General features: G+C 35.4%; 1 protein-coding gene across 1 annotated transcript; it reads left to right on the top strand.

Annotated features, from left to right (window-relative positions):
* Nucleotides 1-665: 665 nt before the first annotated feature.
* Nucleotides 666-7,407, top strand: LOC127809166 (uncharacterized). The gene is made up of 10 exons (XM_052347898.1): nt 666-1,018; nt 2,093-2,168; nt 2,263-2,360; nt 4,442-4,543; nt 4,642-4,728; nt 5,104-5,220; nt 5,772-5,875; nt 6,298-6,437; nt 6,515-6,651; nt 6,751-7,407. Exons 1-10 carry the CDS (start codon nt 827-829, stop codon nt 6,928-6,930), a joined length of 1,233 nt encoding a protein of 410 aa, XP_052203858.1. The 5' UTR covers nt 666-826; the 3' UTR covers nt 6,931-7,407.
* Nucleotides 7,408-17,556: the final 10,149 nt, after the last annotated feature.

Below are 17,556 nucleotides of genomic sequence, written 5' to 3' on the forward strand. Positions count from 1 at the left end.
ATTTTAAGGTCACTTTCTTAGCTTATTAATTCTATGCCCATTTGCTTAACCTTTATTTTTTTTCAACTTAGTTCACTAATTCTAAGTCCATTAGTTTTCTCAACTACAATCTCTAATGGATGTAAAAAATATTTTAAATACAAAAAAAATAATTATTATTATTTTCAAAATACTATGATATTACAATATGGCTTAGAATGTTGGGTTGTCAAATACTAGCATGAATAAAAGACAAGTGTTCTGGAGATGAAAATGCTAAGATGGATGTGCGGTCATACAAGAAAAAATAAAATTAAAAATGAGATTATTCGTAATAAGATAAGAATAATGCCAATCGAAAAGAATATGAGAGAAACTAAATTAAGATGATTTGGTCATATGAGAAGAAGACTAAGAGACGCTCCTATGAGAAGAGTTGATGAAATGGAACCATCAGTCAGAAAAAGAGGTAGAGGCAGACCCAATAAGATTTTATGAGAAACATTAAAATTTGATATGAAGTGTATGAATTTAAATAAAGATATAATAAAAGACATAAATATATAAAAATTTAAAATTTATGTAGCTGACCGCACGTAATAGAATAAATGCTGCATATGTTAATATGATTTATCTATTTTATCCATATGATAGTCTCAATTCGAGCAAAGTAGTCTAATATCTTGGGTCATTTTAGCCCTTTCAAATCAAGGCGAGGGTTGCCAGCGAGAAACAAAATCAACGCGAGGTTTTGAGTTTCTCCCAAACACTCGGCTTCTACTTCATCTTCTTTGCGTAGTCTGCAACACAGCAGCAGGCATCTTCAGAGGCCTGGTCGCCACCCCCAATGGCGTTGCTTCAGCATGTGTGCTCCGTTCCTCTCACTCGTGCGGTGCGGTCACGTTCCCTCACGGTATCGGCTCGTGCTGCCACTGTCAGCATCCCTTCTTCTGTCAAGAAACTCCCGCACGCCGACTCTCACGCCCTCCTCGGCATGTCCGAGCAAGAGCTTCAGCAACTAGCCCTCGAATTAGGCCAGGTTGGTAACTGTTAATACCTCTGCAATTTGAACTAGTCTTCTGATGTTTGGATTCGAGAACATGTAGGAAAAAGTTTGGTAAATCGGTGATAATTTGATTGTAAAAGAGATTGACTCTAAAGCTTTTGCCCTTTTTCGTTTAGTATGATTCAAATTGTCTCTCTTCGGGTTTTAATTTTTGTTTTCTCTGATTTTGAAAACTTAAAATAGTGGAAATTTTGAATAGGTTCTGGAATGAGTTAAAATGCATCCTTTGGTGCTTCAGAAATGGTTCATCAAATTGGAAATGGAAGTAGCGTACACGCTTCAGAATTGCAATCAAATGTAGCCAGCCTTATATTGTTTTCTTTGTGAAACAACACTAAGGTTATTTCTGGTTGAGAGACTGTAGTAATTTTGTTTTGTAGCTAAGAAATCAACAAAGTTCAAATTAGTTTATTCGAATGAGAATGATTTCAAATCCTCTATGCAAGTTGTCTTTAATTCATATTTGGATAACCTAATTCAAAGTATGATAAAGATGGGATTTTTGTAATCAATCCAAAACTCTTTGACTTTAGCTAGGATATGTGACCTATCTTATTCTTTCTTTATAAAATGGTTCACATATCTGATTATCAGATTCCGATTGGGCACAAAGTGGTGTGCATTATTGGATTCTCTGGGAGATTGTGAGTTTTCTGTATTAGGGTTTTGGGGTTGAGAGTGAGATAATTTACCTCTTTTGTACCCATTGTTCTCATGGTAAATTTTGTTTCTCCTTTGCCCATGGATGTAGGTATTTAGCCGAACCACTTTAAATCTATGTCTCTGATTTTGATTGTATGTGGGCATGACAAAATTTGTTTATGTTTGGCTTATTTCCCAAAAAGTGGTATCATAGTTAATTACCCAACATTCTCAACCAAGCTAAACCAAACCAGAATTTTTAATATCTTTTTCCATTGTTTACAATTCCAATTGTCTCTTTTTCTGATTGGTTGTCTTTCCCACTTTGCTTGGAAACTAAACGGCACTTTCTGAAAAATTGTTTTATGTTAACTAATTCTTGTTCTGGTATGAAATTGACTTTAGGAAAAATATAGAGGGAAGCAACTTCATCATCTTCTTTACAAGAGAAAGGCCAAAGACATTCAGGATTTCTCTAATTGTGAGAATTTCCTCAATTCTGTGATGGGTTCTCACTTAATTAGTCAATTTTATCCAACCGTATGTTCAATTCTTCTGCTATGATATTGGCGCAGTGCCTCTGGCATTTAGGAATGACCTTCAGGATGCTGGATGGAGGGTTGGGCGTTCACCAGTTCATCACACGGTCACTGCAGTTGATGGCACCACAAAGGTAGTAGCAGTTCAGTCAGGTTTAATGATCTCATTGTTGTAGAATCCCTTTCAAATCATGAAGTATCTTGGTTTATAAACTGTTTGTGTTACTTTCATTCTTCTACAATTGTTTTCAACTATTTTTGGCACAAATATTTTGTTAGCCTAGCATTTTCTTTTGTCTATCTGGGGAGGCAAGTTCCCTATTCAAGAACAATGAAAGGTGAAGTTGCTATTTGTTGAACAATTTAAACTGTGTTATTTCCTTGTCATTTGGCACTGATGTTATCTTTTTAGGGCAAGTTACAACTTTTTATTGTGTGTTTTTATGGGACATGGAATCTGTACGATGTGATGTAAGCTGATGCTGTTGTGACTGAAATGTTTTGAGGCATTAGAATTGGAATACACCAAGTAAGATTGGACAGTTTGATCATATTAGGTAATGAACGGATTTGATAAATAATTCAAATTGCATATCATATGAGCAATTTTACAGAGTAAGCAAGAAGTTTTGAAATCTAAAATTTTGGGATTTAATGAAATTTTGTGAAATATGAATGTAATTAGAATGAGGATATTGTTGTTTATGTGTGTCCCTACAAGAAAAGTTAGAATTAGAAATGAGATTACTTGTAATAAGGTTGAAGGGTGCATATTGAAACATAAGATGCATGAGACACAATTAACATGGTTTTGACCAATAGATATATCTATGAAAAAAGTGGATGCAATTGAAGAAGTTTGTAGCAAGAGAGATAGAGGAAGACCAAAAAAAAATTGGTGGGAAACCCCTTGACATGACATGGATATAATGGCTTACAAATGATATAGCCATAGATAGAGTGATTGGAGAGCTAGAATTTATGTAGTTGACTCCGCCTAGTGAGATTAAGGCTTGTGATGATGATGAACAAAATCTTACTTTGTTCAAGTAAACACTTTAAAGTTCCATCAAATGAATTGTGTCAAACTAAAAAAAAAAAAAAAAAGGGCCACTGGATGGATTTTGATACCTTTAATGGTAGATCCATAGAAGTTTCGTGGCGCTACAGGGAGTTGCAGTGACATTTTGGCAGCAGGAGATGGTGTTAGAGGTGCTTCTTTGTTCATGAAAATGAGTGTGGGGATGAAACTGAACTATTGTAGTGTTGCTTCAATATAATTGATAGTGAGAGTACATGGGTATTTCAGCATGGATTGGTCTTCGAAAATGGTACTAATATTCAATCATCCTAACATGTTGAGATTTAGATGTGATTCTACCCATTATATCATTGGAATAATAAATGGATTTTAAGCAAAATACTCTTATTAACAAAATCAGCCTTGTAATTTGTATTTAACTTGAAACAGAAATGGAAAATTATGGTTTTTTAGGATAAAGTGTTCTATTAGAACAGTCTTGATGTGAAAGAAATTTCTGTATTCAATATCAAAAGCATGAATGTCTGAATACTTTGTATGCCTATTTATAGGCTGAAATCCTATCTTAACTAAAACACAATTAACCTAACTATGATTATCTCAACAAAATAAATAAAATATAAAACCAACTAAAAGAGATGTTCTAAGAATCTAAAACCTAAACAAAATTTAATAAATTAAGATTAATCAGCTAATATCCTATCAAGTCTGACCTTCAAATCTTTTTGGGAATTGTTGCAAGTGGTTTTTGTCTACCTGTTGGCAATAACTAATTGTGCAACAAAAACTGATTGCGTAAATAGGGAATCATAAGCACAATACTGCATTTAGTTGGGATTCCATGTTAATAGTGAATTGTGTCTGTTCATCATATTTTATAAGGAAAGAAGAAATGACAGGACAAGTAAAATTGTCTGCTTAGAATTGAATTTGACCTTTTCATTGTAAAAAAGTAAATTAATAAAAAGTCTTCAAAGAACTTTTATCTATTTGAATAGTCTAGTCCCATGTAGATGTTAGTGCAAATATTTCTCCTTTACATGGTGACTTGTCCTGGTTATTATTATGAATCTGACATAGAATACGTCTTCTTCTTCCTCTGCCCCTCACTTTAACCCTCTTCATTTTTCTCATTTCCATGTCAGATAATTTTGCTCCCTGCTGACTTTGCAGCTACTAATAAAACTAGCTGACAACAGACTGGTTGAAACTGTTGGTATACCAGTAGAAGATGATAAAGGTTCTGTTCGCCTTACTGCATGTGTTTCATCACAGGTGATCTTCTGACCAGCATAAGTTTCTTTTGCGTGGTAGCTCTCATTTCAATAAATGTTCCAATAATGCTTTTCTATATTTTTGCTTTTAAAATTTAGGTAGGCTGTCCATTGCGCTGCTCATTTTGTGCTACTGGCAAGGGAGGATTCTCACGGAACCTTCAGAGGCATGAAATTGTCGAGCAGGTTTATGTTACATCTCCTATATAGTTCATTAAACAGATGGGATGTTTAATTCGTTGTCTTTACACCAAATGGACATTTGCCATAGAAAAGAGGGAAGAATTTGCAGGAACTGGAGTAGAAATCTACTAATATTTGATTGAGATAAGATAGCCTGAGCACAAACAAAAGTAGGTGTGTCCTGATTGTCTTCAGGTCTTGGAAGCCCCTTAGTTCATTAAAGCATTGCTTTCACTGTTTGTAGTCAGTTTTCTTCTATTGTGAATAATGTATGAATTCAGCCGCTAGATTCAATTTCAAATATTCATTAGCAGGCTCTGGTTATCATTGACAGTGTGGTACTTACAATGTTCTGGTGCAAACATTTCATTGGTGCAGGTTTTGGCATTAGAGGAGATTTTCAAACATAGGGTTACAAATGTCGTGTTTATGGGAATGGGTGAGCCAATGTTAAACTTGAAAGCAGTTATTGAAGCACATCGGTGCCTGAACAAGGTGCATTTATGACTCTTTTATGTGCATTGTATAGTTGATGGAACTTTTTTGTTAACCACATTTAAAGTGCAATAATATCTTTTCTAACAAAAGGAATATTACTTCCCTTAATGACTTTTAGCTGGCCAGTATTGGCTATAATCAATTTGGGCCAAATTTACAACATCTAAGTTTCTTAGTTGTAATATATCTATGAATCAGCAATCTTTCTATTCTTTGTCATGTCTTCTGTAGTTTTTCCTAGTTCCCACTTAAACTTTGCACAGTTGTAAATTGTAATGATTTCGTGTTGAGGATTGCTAATGCACGGTAATAGAACTTAATGTTCTAACTGTTGTACAGAAAGGGTAGCCTTCTCGAATTTCTACAAGTTGTCTTGATTTCTAAGCTGCTAGTTATTGGTTGGTGTTATAAACATATTCTTGTTGATGCAGTTGATGCAATTGTCTGTTAAATAATTCAATAGTTGTTTAGCTTTTGGATGGTGAGTCGCATCTCGCATGTTCTAATGTTGTGTCCTCCTTTTTCTCCCCTCTTCATTCAATTTTAAGGACGTGCAAATTGGACAAAGAATGATAACAATTTCAACTGTTGGCGTTCCAAACACCATCAAAAAGCTGGCTTCTCATAAACTTCAGTCCACGTTGGCTGTCAGGTATGTTTTTCACATATATTATTTAGTTGTATATTTGCCATTGGTCAAAAACCACCTGTTTGAATGAATTAGGATTAATTTTAAGTTAATAGCTACTTTCTTTTTATGATTGTAAAGAATTGGGGAGAGGGATCCCAACTAACATCCTCAAGATGTTTCTGATTCCAACCTTTTAGGCTTTTTATGAAGCCAAGTTCGGATTTTGCACCGAACTCAGCAATCCATATATTTTTTAGACTTAATATATAACTTCTAACGAACCATTTTAAATTATTGTGTATCCAGTTTTGGTAGTGACCTCTTCCCCGATTCTCTTAATATATGCAGTCTTTAGGAGTTTCCCTCTAACTACATCTAAAACTCATGGACATACAGAACTTTCTTTCATTTTTCTGTTCCATTTCTTTTCTTGTGTGTATCAGCCTTCATGCTCCAAACCAGAAACTTAGGGAAAGGATTGTGCCTAGTGCGAAGTCCTACCCTCTGGATGCGGTCATGAAGGATTGCAGAGATTACTTCCTTCAGACCAGTAGGCGGGTATCATTTGAATACACACTGCTAGGTACTATAATTTGGCCGACCGAACTGTCCTTCATAAACATGCTTACAACATGGAATTGATGCAACTTCCATTGGCAGCTGGAGTCAACGATACGGTAGAGCATGCAATAGAACTTTCAGAACTTTTACACAAGTGGGGACGTGGTTATCATGTGAACCTGATACCTTTCAATCCAATTGAAGACTCTGAATACAGGCGTCCATACAAAAAAAGGGTATTGTGATCTTTTGCTATCAATGCTTTCTGATTTGGGCATCTGCTTTCCCGTTTGCTAGTAGTGTTTTGATTCTAATCCCATTATAACTTTTGGCAGGTAAGGGCGTTCGCAGATGCTCTAGAATCCCGTAGTGTAACTGTCAGCGTTCGCCAGACGCGTGGCCTAGATGCAAGCGCTGCTTGTGGACAGCTAAGAAATGAATTCCAGAAGAGGCCCTTTGCTTCCACTAACAACCAGCCATCTGAATCTAAATTAGGCATCTCGGTTGCATCCTGATGTCTCAAAGCCCCCGACGACTCAAATTTGTCTCAGCTTTCTCTTCTTACTGTCAAATCTTCGAGCTCTAACCATTCTGAAAAGCTCCATGCTTTGGTAAACTTATAAATGGTGCAGTTGAAAGATGCAGCAAAGAGATGTAGGGGGAGAAGACAAGACACAGGACCAGGATGTATTTTCTGCAGTGCTGAAGGGAAGGTAATGCACTTTCTAGTACAAATGAGGGATGATAACAACAAGGGCAACATTGGAGAATGTTAGTTATGAGCAAATTTTTAATCCTTAAAAGAGTCGTATGTTTTCATCTCTTGTTATTGTCTCCTTGTGAAAAAGTTTTGACAGTATGAGATAGAAATTTGTTCTACAACTAGTGAAAGAAATTACTTGGCAACCAAAAAAAAAAGGAAATTGTGGATGTATGAGGAGTTAATGCTATGTTTAGCAAATATAATTGGGTTTTTTTGGCTTGTGCCTAAATTTAAAGGGGTTTGGTTTCATGCTCCCTCTCCAGATGAAATTTTTTTATATTATACAACTACTCATTTAACCCTTCTCACCCAACTTAATTTGATCGGTAATTAATCCACTAAATCATATTAATCTCTTAATTGGCACCAATACCTATTCAATTTTATTTTGAGTTTTATTTAGCTTATACAAATTAATTATTATGAGATAAAATTCCTTTAGAATTTAAAAAAAAAAAAAAATTTCTTGGGTGTCACACACTTGGTTTGATCGTTATTGAAATAAGTATTTTTAAGGATTTAAATACATTTTTATTTTAAATGTATATTTTATTAAATATAATAAATAAAGATTATTTTTCATTTAATTTTATGAATTTTAGAATGAAGCCAAGAAGCAACTAGGGGTGTGCAATCGGTTATAACCGAACTGAACTGCCTAAAAATTACTAACCGAACTAAATCGAATTGTCCCTAATAATCGAACCGAACCAACCAATAATCCTAGTATAACCGAACTAACCAAAATCGAAATAACTGAACAACCAAATGCGATAACCGAACCCAACCAAATCGACAATAGGCAGAGAGTTTCCAATCCCCAATCAGAACTGATAATCTTAGTATAACCGAATGTAAAACCAAAACAATTTTTCAGTCCCCAATCAGTTTCCAAAACAAATGAACAAGAATCGAAAATATTCAGAGTTTCCCAATCGGAATTTTCCAGAACAAGAATCACTAAATCATAAATAGTGTACCTTTGAATCTTTGATGCAAGAGGGTAGGATCTTATAGCGATTGAGAAGAAAAAGGGCTTGGTCGACGAGCTTCGAAGTACACGTCGTCGTTGCCGATTGCCTCTCTGCCACTTCGGCAGCCGCCACTGCTAGCGTCGCCGCCATAGCCTAGATCTTGGAATAACCCTCGTCGATCGTCCAAGCACAAGGAAAAGAAGAAACGAAGGCGAGGGATGTTGGGGTGAGAGTTAGGGTACGATTTGATCAGGTGTGGGTTAGGGTTCGATTCGAACGAAGGCGAGGGTTAAGGTTCGATTCGATCGCCTGCGAGAGAGAGAGAGAGAGGGGGGTGCGGTTATCCCTCAGCACACGAACTCACATGCAAGGATGGGGGGAGATAGCGAGAGAGAAAGAGAGGGGAGGAATGTGAGTGTCTATGTCGGTTCCGTTTGGGGGGGGGAGGGGGGGGTTGAACTAAACTCACATGGTTAACCAGTTAGTTCGATTTAATAGAAAATTAAATTATTGCAAACCGAACTGAACCGTTTCATATAAAAAATTGAACTGAATTAAATTATTTTATCAAAAAAATCAAACTAAATCGAACCGACTAGTTTAGTTAGTTCGACTCGATTAATTTGATTTAATCGAACCGCTGCTCACCCCTAAAAGCAACTAACAACGTTACAGTAACTGACGTGACATGAGCAACAGGTTGAAAGATTTGTTCACTCTAAAATCTACTTAAATTCTTTTAATTTTTTGAAACCCTTTTTGACATTATTTTTTATTCAAAATTATATTTACATATCAGGAAAAAAATACTATAATGTCGTAATTAAATTTAAATAATTATACATAATTTTATTTTTATTATAAATTTATTAAAAATAATCAAACTTACCTTTTAAATAGAGAAAAACGACGCGAATTTCATGACAGCCGCAGTGTGAAAATTTCATTCTCTTGTGGGGGTGATTCCTTGTGGGCATTATGCACTGTGCCTCCTACCTTGGAGGCTGTCGTGTTCTGTGATTAACCTCTCCTATATGCGTGGGGCAGTATGTGAGAGCCCTTAAGATGAGAAATTTCACCTTTTGCATCCAAGAGGACCCACGATTGAAGGCAAAGAAAAAGGGAAAGGAAAAGCAAAAGGCTGACCCACAAAGAGGGGTGATTAATGGAGAGTTTTGAATATTAAACAGTATTGTAATTAAAGTTACTTTTAAAATTATTATTATGGAATTCGAACCAATTCGTTTTATTGATTCTTATCCGCTATTTTGAAGTATAAATTATAAAGAATGGTCGTTAAGGAAGCCAGCGACCACTGATCGGCCTCCTAGAATTATTTCGCCACCTTTTACTCAAGATTTAGGCTGATCTCCACCTTCCACAATGTCAGAACCCAGCTGGAGCGCGGCGTCGTCCGGGAAATCTCCCTTCACCAGTTGGAGCCCTGCTCTACCGTTCCAATCTCTACTGCCTGGGGTCGTCCAATTCCAGGGAGAAAGATCAGAGTCTTTAAAGAATGAAAATGTGGGTCCTTCATCGTGTGTTTTTGTGATTTTTAGAATATATAAAAGATATATGTAATGAGATAGATAAATTCATGTCTGGTGTCTCTCGACTTCTTGTGGCTGTTGTTAATGAAGTGCCATCAAATGCGTGGGGTCATCCAATTCCAGAGAAACAACGTCGTCAGAAAAACAAAACAGAGAAAAGGATCAGAGTATCCAGAGGCATAGATCCGGAGAGAGAGCTGAGGTGGCACGGGCACTGGCAGCCCATTCCAGTCCCCCCTAAATCCGCCCCTGGTGAGAGATAAGGTGGGTTCTTCATCGTGTGTGTTTATATGATTTCCAGAATATATAAAAGATATATGTATATATTGAGATGGACGAATCCATGTTTTGATGTCTCTCGACTTCTTCTTGTGGTGGTTGTTAATGAAGAAGCATCATACATATATATATATATATATGGTGTGTGTGTGTGTGATTTCTGAAATATATAAAAGATATACGTATTGGAATGAATGGATCCATGTCTGATTTCTTCTTGTAGTTGTTGTTAACGAAGAAATTTCTGGAATATATAAAAAATATACATATTGGGATGGATGGATCCATGTATGATGTCTCTTGACTTCTTCTTGTAATTGTTGTTGTGGTTGTTCTGGAATATATATAAAAGATATACATATTAGGATGGATGGATCTATGTTTGATGTCTCTCGACTTCTTATTATGGTTGTTGTTGTTAATGAAAAAGCATGGCTAAAGATACACCCAGTCCCCTAAACTTGCCCTATTTAATCAATTGGGCCCTAAACTTGAGGGGGACTTAGCCCCTCAAGTTTCAATTTGAAACCTACTAGACACCCCAAGTTTCAATTTAGAACCAATCAAGCACCTCATTGTCCAGTTAGCACCATGCATGAAATCACGCACGATTGTGGGGCGTGAGAGATGAAATGGGTCTCTCATCTCTTTGCTTTCTCTCTCTCCAGACCCATTCCCAGAGTTGATAAATTAGCTTCTCTATCACCATCGCCAGCATTGGACATCAGCTTCTCTGTCGCCATCCGCGCCTCCATCGTTTACACCTCCATTGTCCGCCGCCTCCATTATCAGTATCCGTCCCAATCACTGTGCACTATATATATATATATATATATTTAACAGCCACTATGCATTGTGTGTATATATGTATTAATATAAAATTTTGATAAATAATTATGTGTAATTTATCAACATCTAATGATAAAAGTTTATTAGTTAGACATCAATATATGTATATTGTGGTGAAGGAGTAACCGTAATTGATTACCCTTGCAGGGATCAACAGTCTCTTGGGTAACAAGGTGTTGCTCTGGGCTATTAAAGAGGGATTTTGAGCATCGCTGCTCCATAGTCTTGAATGACTGGGGAAAAATGAGGTCAAACTTATGAGGAAAGACCTTCGATAGAAAGAGTTTCAAAACCTAAAAGTTGATTGGCATTAGTTTTGGTATTGGCCACATCAGTGGGCCTGAGGAACACAAGATTGGTGTGAATGTGCGGAGAGTTTGGTTAAGTATAATGTTGGATCGTGGTTCTAGAACCACTCCTTGTTTTAAAGATGCTTGGAATTATGCCTTGAGGTCCAGGTGGAAGTTCAGCATTGTATCTTGTCCGCAGTGGTCAAGCGGACAATGAGGATTATCCAGGCATCAGAGGATATGCCGAGAGTGTGCGTAAGGAAGTTCTATGGCGGTTGAGAGGATCGCTTGCAATTGGTGGAAGTTGCCTACGAAGATAATTATCACTACAGCATTGGATAAGTCATCTTATGAGGCGGCGATGTTATAGCAATGTATGTACATCGCTTCTGTGTGGTGGGGAGGTCAAATATCAAGCATTGTTGGGACTCGAAGCTATAATATATTAGTTATAATATAGTTTTTATTTTCTTAGGTTAAATTTTAAACAAAAAAGATTTGATTTGAATTTTTAAATTTATTGAGGTTTAATACATTTTAAAATATTTTAATGTTTTGTAACTAATTTTTAATATTTCACAATAGAAAAGAGAGATTGCTCTCAGCTGCTCCATTGACACGTGGTACCAATCTTATTTTAACATGTGGCACTCAAGTATAACAGAATTTTTAAATATATTTTTATATTTTAATTATTTAAATATAATAAATAAAAATTCCCTTCATAATTCCTTTATATTTTAAATTTGTCATCTACCTAAAAATAGGAAACAAAATATATTTTAATTAAATACGATCCCTTGAGATTTAAATATATTTTATATTTTGACTACATCTTTTATTTAAATATATATTTTTCTAAATATATTAAATAAAATATATTTAAATGAAATAATAAATTATCTATTATGTAAATAATGATCGTATCTACCATGTCTTTTATTTAAATATAATCAAGATTTAAATATTTCTTAATAATCTTATATTTAATAGGGATTTAGAGGACTCGATAAATTATGTAAAAAGAATTTCAAATAAATATTCATTTGATACGCTTGATGGTTATAATATAGTTTTTATTTTTTAGGTAAAATTTTAAACAAAAATAATATTTAATATTGTTGTATCCAAAAAGATGAACTCAAATCCAAAATAAACCCAAAAGGAAAAAACCAAAAAACAGAAGGTTGGGAGGCCTTTCTGACAAAATTGTCTTCTGAAGACCCTTTCAAAAACCTCTATTGAGTCCAAAAATATGTCAAACCAATCTTCAATATCTCTAAATCTAGAGTAGATGATCTGGAAAACGTGAATTCTCCTTTACTTGTTAATTTCGACCTCTCTAAATAAGAAATAATTTTTTCGATCGAGATAAGATAAAACTCTACTGAAATTAGTCTTTTTGTTTTCTTATACTCTTCCACTCAGACTAACCTAGGCATTGAATGGCCTGCACAGGAATCCGTACCACTAATCGCTTTCTTTTTTGCAACTCTTTTAAAAATTAGAAATTCGTGATAGATATTCTCTCACAATTACAAATTTATTGTTATATCTAGACAATAACAAATATAATGATAAGTAAGGTATTTTTAAATTAGTTTTAATGACAAGTTATAAATTTAAATCTTATTAACATAATTTTTTTAGAATAAAAATTAGTATTTTTCATATCTTCAAAGTTTAACATGATTTAAAACAAAAATTATTCGCATTATATCAACTTTATAATATCATTATAATTTGCCAATTAGACATATGATATGTAAACAAAATGTTTATTTGGAAAAGTTGGTGGAGGAGGGGGGGAATCATTAGTCTCCTTTTTAAGTTTTTGGATCTTATCCTCGCACTTTTCACTTCTCTCAACTCGAATTTAACATTTTTGCGTATGTTATCATTAGTCTCCTCTTAAGTTCTTGGAACTTATCCTCACAGTTTTTGCTCCATTCGAATTTTAACTTTTCTTTTTGTGTCAATTGAGTTAATGGTAATGCAATTTTAGAGAATCATCGTACAAATCTCTAGTAGTACTCGGCTAACCCTATGAAGCTCCTTATTTATGTTACATTTTTAGACCACTCTCAATCCATGATTGCCTCTGATGCTCATTTTCTCTTTCAAACATCCTCTTCTTATTGGTCTCCATTTCCCTTTGCATGTTGCTACATGTACGAACCATTTTCACCTACAGGTTCGTAACACTTAGTGCACATATTTTTAAACATATGCGGTTTGTCAACAAGATATAAGAGCTATCGTACACATATTCATAGAGAAAATAAAATATAAGGCCAAATACATATTTTAGGCCTTGTACTTGCATGTTTTTTTATTTAAATAATCAAACTTTTTGTTATTTCAATTACATGTCTGAACTATGCAATTTTGATTCAATTACACCCCTGAACTTTTCGTTGCTTCAATTATACCTTTAAACTATGTAATTTTGAGTTAATTGCACACCTCAACAAATGCACAGTTTAAGGGAGTAATTGAAATAACAAAAAGTTTAGGAGTGTAATTGAATCAAAATTGAATAATTCAGGAGTGTAATTGAAACAACAAGAAATTCGAGTGCTTAAATGAAAAAAACATGTGAGTACAAGGGCTAAAATATACATTTTGCCTATAATATAAAGTTAAAATGCATAGAGATGTCATTTGAAATAGTTCTGGATTAAGATTTTTATATATAACTTTTATCTTGACTTTTCCTAACCTAGTTAGGATTAGAATTCTTATAAATGACGTTTATCTTGTCTTTTGGGGGCTTATAGTACCTTATGGATAATTGCCTATCCCGTTCATGGACTCTTCGAAAGAATTTTTGAATGTCGAAGTTAACTTGTTTTGTGCGTTAGGACCTCTCCAGTATTCGGGAAAATGTTTTGGCAACAGTGCTGCCACTGGGGCAAGATGGCCCTGGCCTCGGTAAGCCCGTAGCTGTATGGTAAGGCTGTTGGGGAACACCCCCCTGGCTAAGCGATTGATTTTGCTTGAGGAAACCCCCCACAATCTTGTGGTTGGGCTGCACAACCGGGCAATAGGGTTGCCCTTGTAGCTGCACGGCTAGGCCACTAGGGTGCTTTTTGCTAGGGCCTTTACAGCCTGTGAGCCGTATTGGCCATTTGCCGTAGATCTCTTGTAGCCTTCTATTGCTAGGTCGTCTCAATTAAGCTATGTTGATCTTTTTATTAATTTATTTTCCAATGCTTTTTCTTATGACACACATAAGGCCCCCACCTAGGTCCCCAAAGAACCAAAATGAGTGCCCTACTAAAATAGAGACAACATGATCTAGAAGAACCTGTCATGCATGCCATTGATAAATATCAAGAGAAAACTGATAAAGGAAACTTGTCATCCCGGCATGTATATCAAAACCTCAACCTGCTATACAACAATTAATCTTTAGGCATACATAACTCAGGCATGCATAACATACAACACCGGCCACAAAATAAACATAATCGAGACAGACCCAGATAAAACTGAAGAAAAATACAGTCCGGAAGCGGCAAAATGCACAAAAAGAAACCCCCAGGTTGACAACTGCTAGGTCTGCATAGCCCTGTACACCGCCTAACCAGAAAGTCGGGAACCACTAGACTCGCCCATAACTGGGTCCTTGCCTTTACCTAGAATGAAGAGAAAACAAGATGAGTCCAAATGACTCAACAAGCTTATAAAGAAAGGAAGGAGGATAGAGTAGGTGCTAAGAGTAAAACCTGTATCTCAAGTGCATAATCAATCGAAACTCATGCGAAACATGCCATGTAATCTCATAAACTGATACAGGTACCAACTGTATAAATAACAATGCACACATACAGGATCTTGGGGTCCAAATAATAAATGCACTAGCACCTAAGTCCTTATTACAAACTTGCTACTACCCTGAAGGCAGACTATACCTATACTATGAGGTGAAGCTAGCTCGGGTAGGAGCTACCACACCCGTTGGCACGCATAAGCGTCCAAGATAAAACTGGGCATACCGAGGCGTCCCTAAATAACTCGGTTCGAAAAACTCAACACCGTACAACTGTATCTCAAAATTGGCGCCATAACTCATGCAGATGCAACAAATAAGGGGTGGCGTAGTAGATTGGACATGATACAAAGCCCCCATAAGCCCAAAATCCCACCAAGCCTCACCCAACTAGTAAATCACAAGCCAAATGCAAATGCTTGTGCTTAATAACTAATAAGTAAATATCATGATCGTGTGATAAGCACTCAAGTCACATGAACCCCCAATGCATATCCCAAGCCCCTGCATGCATATGAACTGATTATATATTGGAAATAAAAGAAATATGTACAAATACTCTTGGCCAAAACAAACTAGCTTCATTCCAACAACAAACAGAAGGGAGAACCAATCCCTTCAAATATCACAATAATAGACCACTAAAATGTTATTCAAATGGGTTGAAATATATACCAAAACAAAACCTATCGATTCTAATTTACAATGCTTCAAACGGTTCATCAATTAGAGTTTTCTATTAAAAGTTATGCCCAAATTAGTGAAACATGCACAAGCTGCCAAGCAAAAACGGGAAGGAACTGTTGACAGTTTAAGGCCATCTGTCAATCGACAGCAAGGAAAAAACCCCCCGAATCATACCCAAAATGCAATCCAACACCCAAAAACACCCGTATAATCTACACCCTCTTTCAAATAACACCACAATCCCTATGAATCATAGAGTGGAAGAGACCTTATTTGAATTTCCAAAACACTTCAAGGGACACAACCAAGGGTTGAGAGAGATTTACAATCATTTCTACATAGGTATCAACATGGGTTTGGCTTTGCAAAATATGGAGGTTTTTAACTCAAATCCTCAATATACCAATATCAAAGAGTGTAAAAGAGTTTGAGAGGAGTAGAACTTGCCTTTAGAAGCTCTTGCTTTAGAATTCCACTTAAAGGGAACCATTTCAATCCACCCCAAAACTAAGAAACAAGCAAGAGAAAGAGAAGAGAAAGATAAAGTCACTTCTACTTAAACAAACTCCACTTGAAACACCAAGAATTTAAAGAAGAGAATAAGAAGAAAGTGAGCCCTACCTCTCCCCTTTGCTCTCCTGAACGGTTCTCTCCCCTTTCTTCAATTTGCCTTTTTAATTCAATGCAAAACAAGCCCTCCACTCATATATATATATATATATATGTCCACATATCTCCATAATTACCAATATACCCTTAATGCATAATAACTTACATGGAAAATGCTTATATGCAAATAATAGCTTGGCTTGAATTAAATACCACAAACTCTTCAAATAATAGCCACACGCATACCTTGCAAATAAGTGTGGGTCCCACTTCTTTTTAAGTCAAACCTTTGACTTTTTCACATTTTCATTTCCTTTGCACAACACTTGAAAATATCATGCATAATTCCTCACAATTCTGACTCAAATAAAATAATTATCCTATCCCCATTTATCTTACACGAACCCACTAACGAGTCATTACAATACATCACAATCAAAATTAAAAAAAAAAAAAACACAAGATGGGTTTTCACGAGTTTACCTCAAAACCTTTTTACAAAACCAGTAGTTTTTTTTAAACATAAGCTTAACTACAAACCTTTTTGAGATACAACAAAATAAGATGATACATTTAGTGTATCTTAGTGATGATACTCAAGATCTAGCGCTCAGCTAACACATGCACGTCTTGTCTAGGCCACGCTTGGTCTCAACCCACTTAACTAGACCACATTTAACCTCATTTTTCTACTTAGGCTTGAAAAAGAGGGTCTTCTACAATAGCATAATATGAACCAATCCTACTCAGGGTTGAATTACTTGATTTAGCTAGTATTGTCTTCTACAATTAAGGGATAATCTCATGATCATGGATTACTTCCTATAATCTAGAATTTATCCTAATCTTGATAAAATTGGGATTAACCCTTTCTCCTAAATATTAAAAAAGTGGTATTAAGCGATTAAATTTACCTCTTCGAAAGTGTAAGATAACTACTATTAGTTACTATTAAACAAGGAAACCTAATCCTAATCAGTGAAGGATTATCTCTAAACTACTAGAAATATATTAACATCTCTCATTCAAAATAAGCATTAATTTTGACCTACAATCTTAAGCTATCTTAGTTCATTTCTAATGCTCTACGTCTGACTCAAGCATCAAAGTGGCTTTCCCGACTAGACTTGGGGTAGTATCACTATCTTCTTTTGCAATTTCTCAAGTTCAATTATCCATAGCCAAAGTTTCTTTCCATTTGGTATGTTTCTTTCCTTGTAAATATATTGATAGTAGTATTTGTGTATCATCACTTAGGTTACAATTCCTTTTCTTAAAATACACAATTGTAAACAAACTCGAGGATAAATCTTACTTTCCCACATGAATGATTGAAACAATGGTGAACATTCTTGCAAAGTCTTG

The sequence above is a fragment of the Diospyros lotus genome, chromosome 9 (genome assembly GCF_014633365.1).
Source record: "Diospyros lotus cultivar Yz01 chromosome 9, ASM1463336v1, whole genome shotgun sequence".
NCBI classification, from domain to species: Eukaryota; Viridiplantae; Streptophyta; class Magnoliopsida; order Ericales; family Ebenaceae; genus Diospyros; species Diospyros lotus.

Excerpts from the sequence above, each read along its gene's own strand:
- LOC127809166 (XM_052347898.1), top strand. The coding sequence starts at position 827 with ATGGCGTTGCTTCAGCATGTGTGCTCCGTTCCTCTCACTCGTGCGGTG. Across the intron at positions 2,361-4,441 it reads CAGTTGATGGCACCACAAAG|CTACTAATAAAACTAGCTGA; the intron begins GTAGTAGCAGTT and ends CTGACTTTGCAG. Across the intron at positions 4,544-4,641 it reads CTGCATGTGTTTCATCACAG|GTAGGCTGTCCATTGCGCTG; the intron begins GTGATCTTCTGA and ends TTTAAAATTTAG.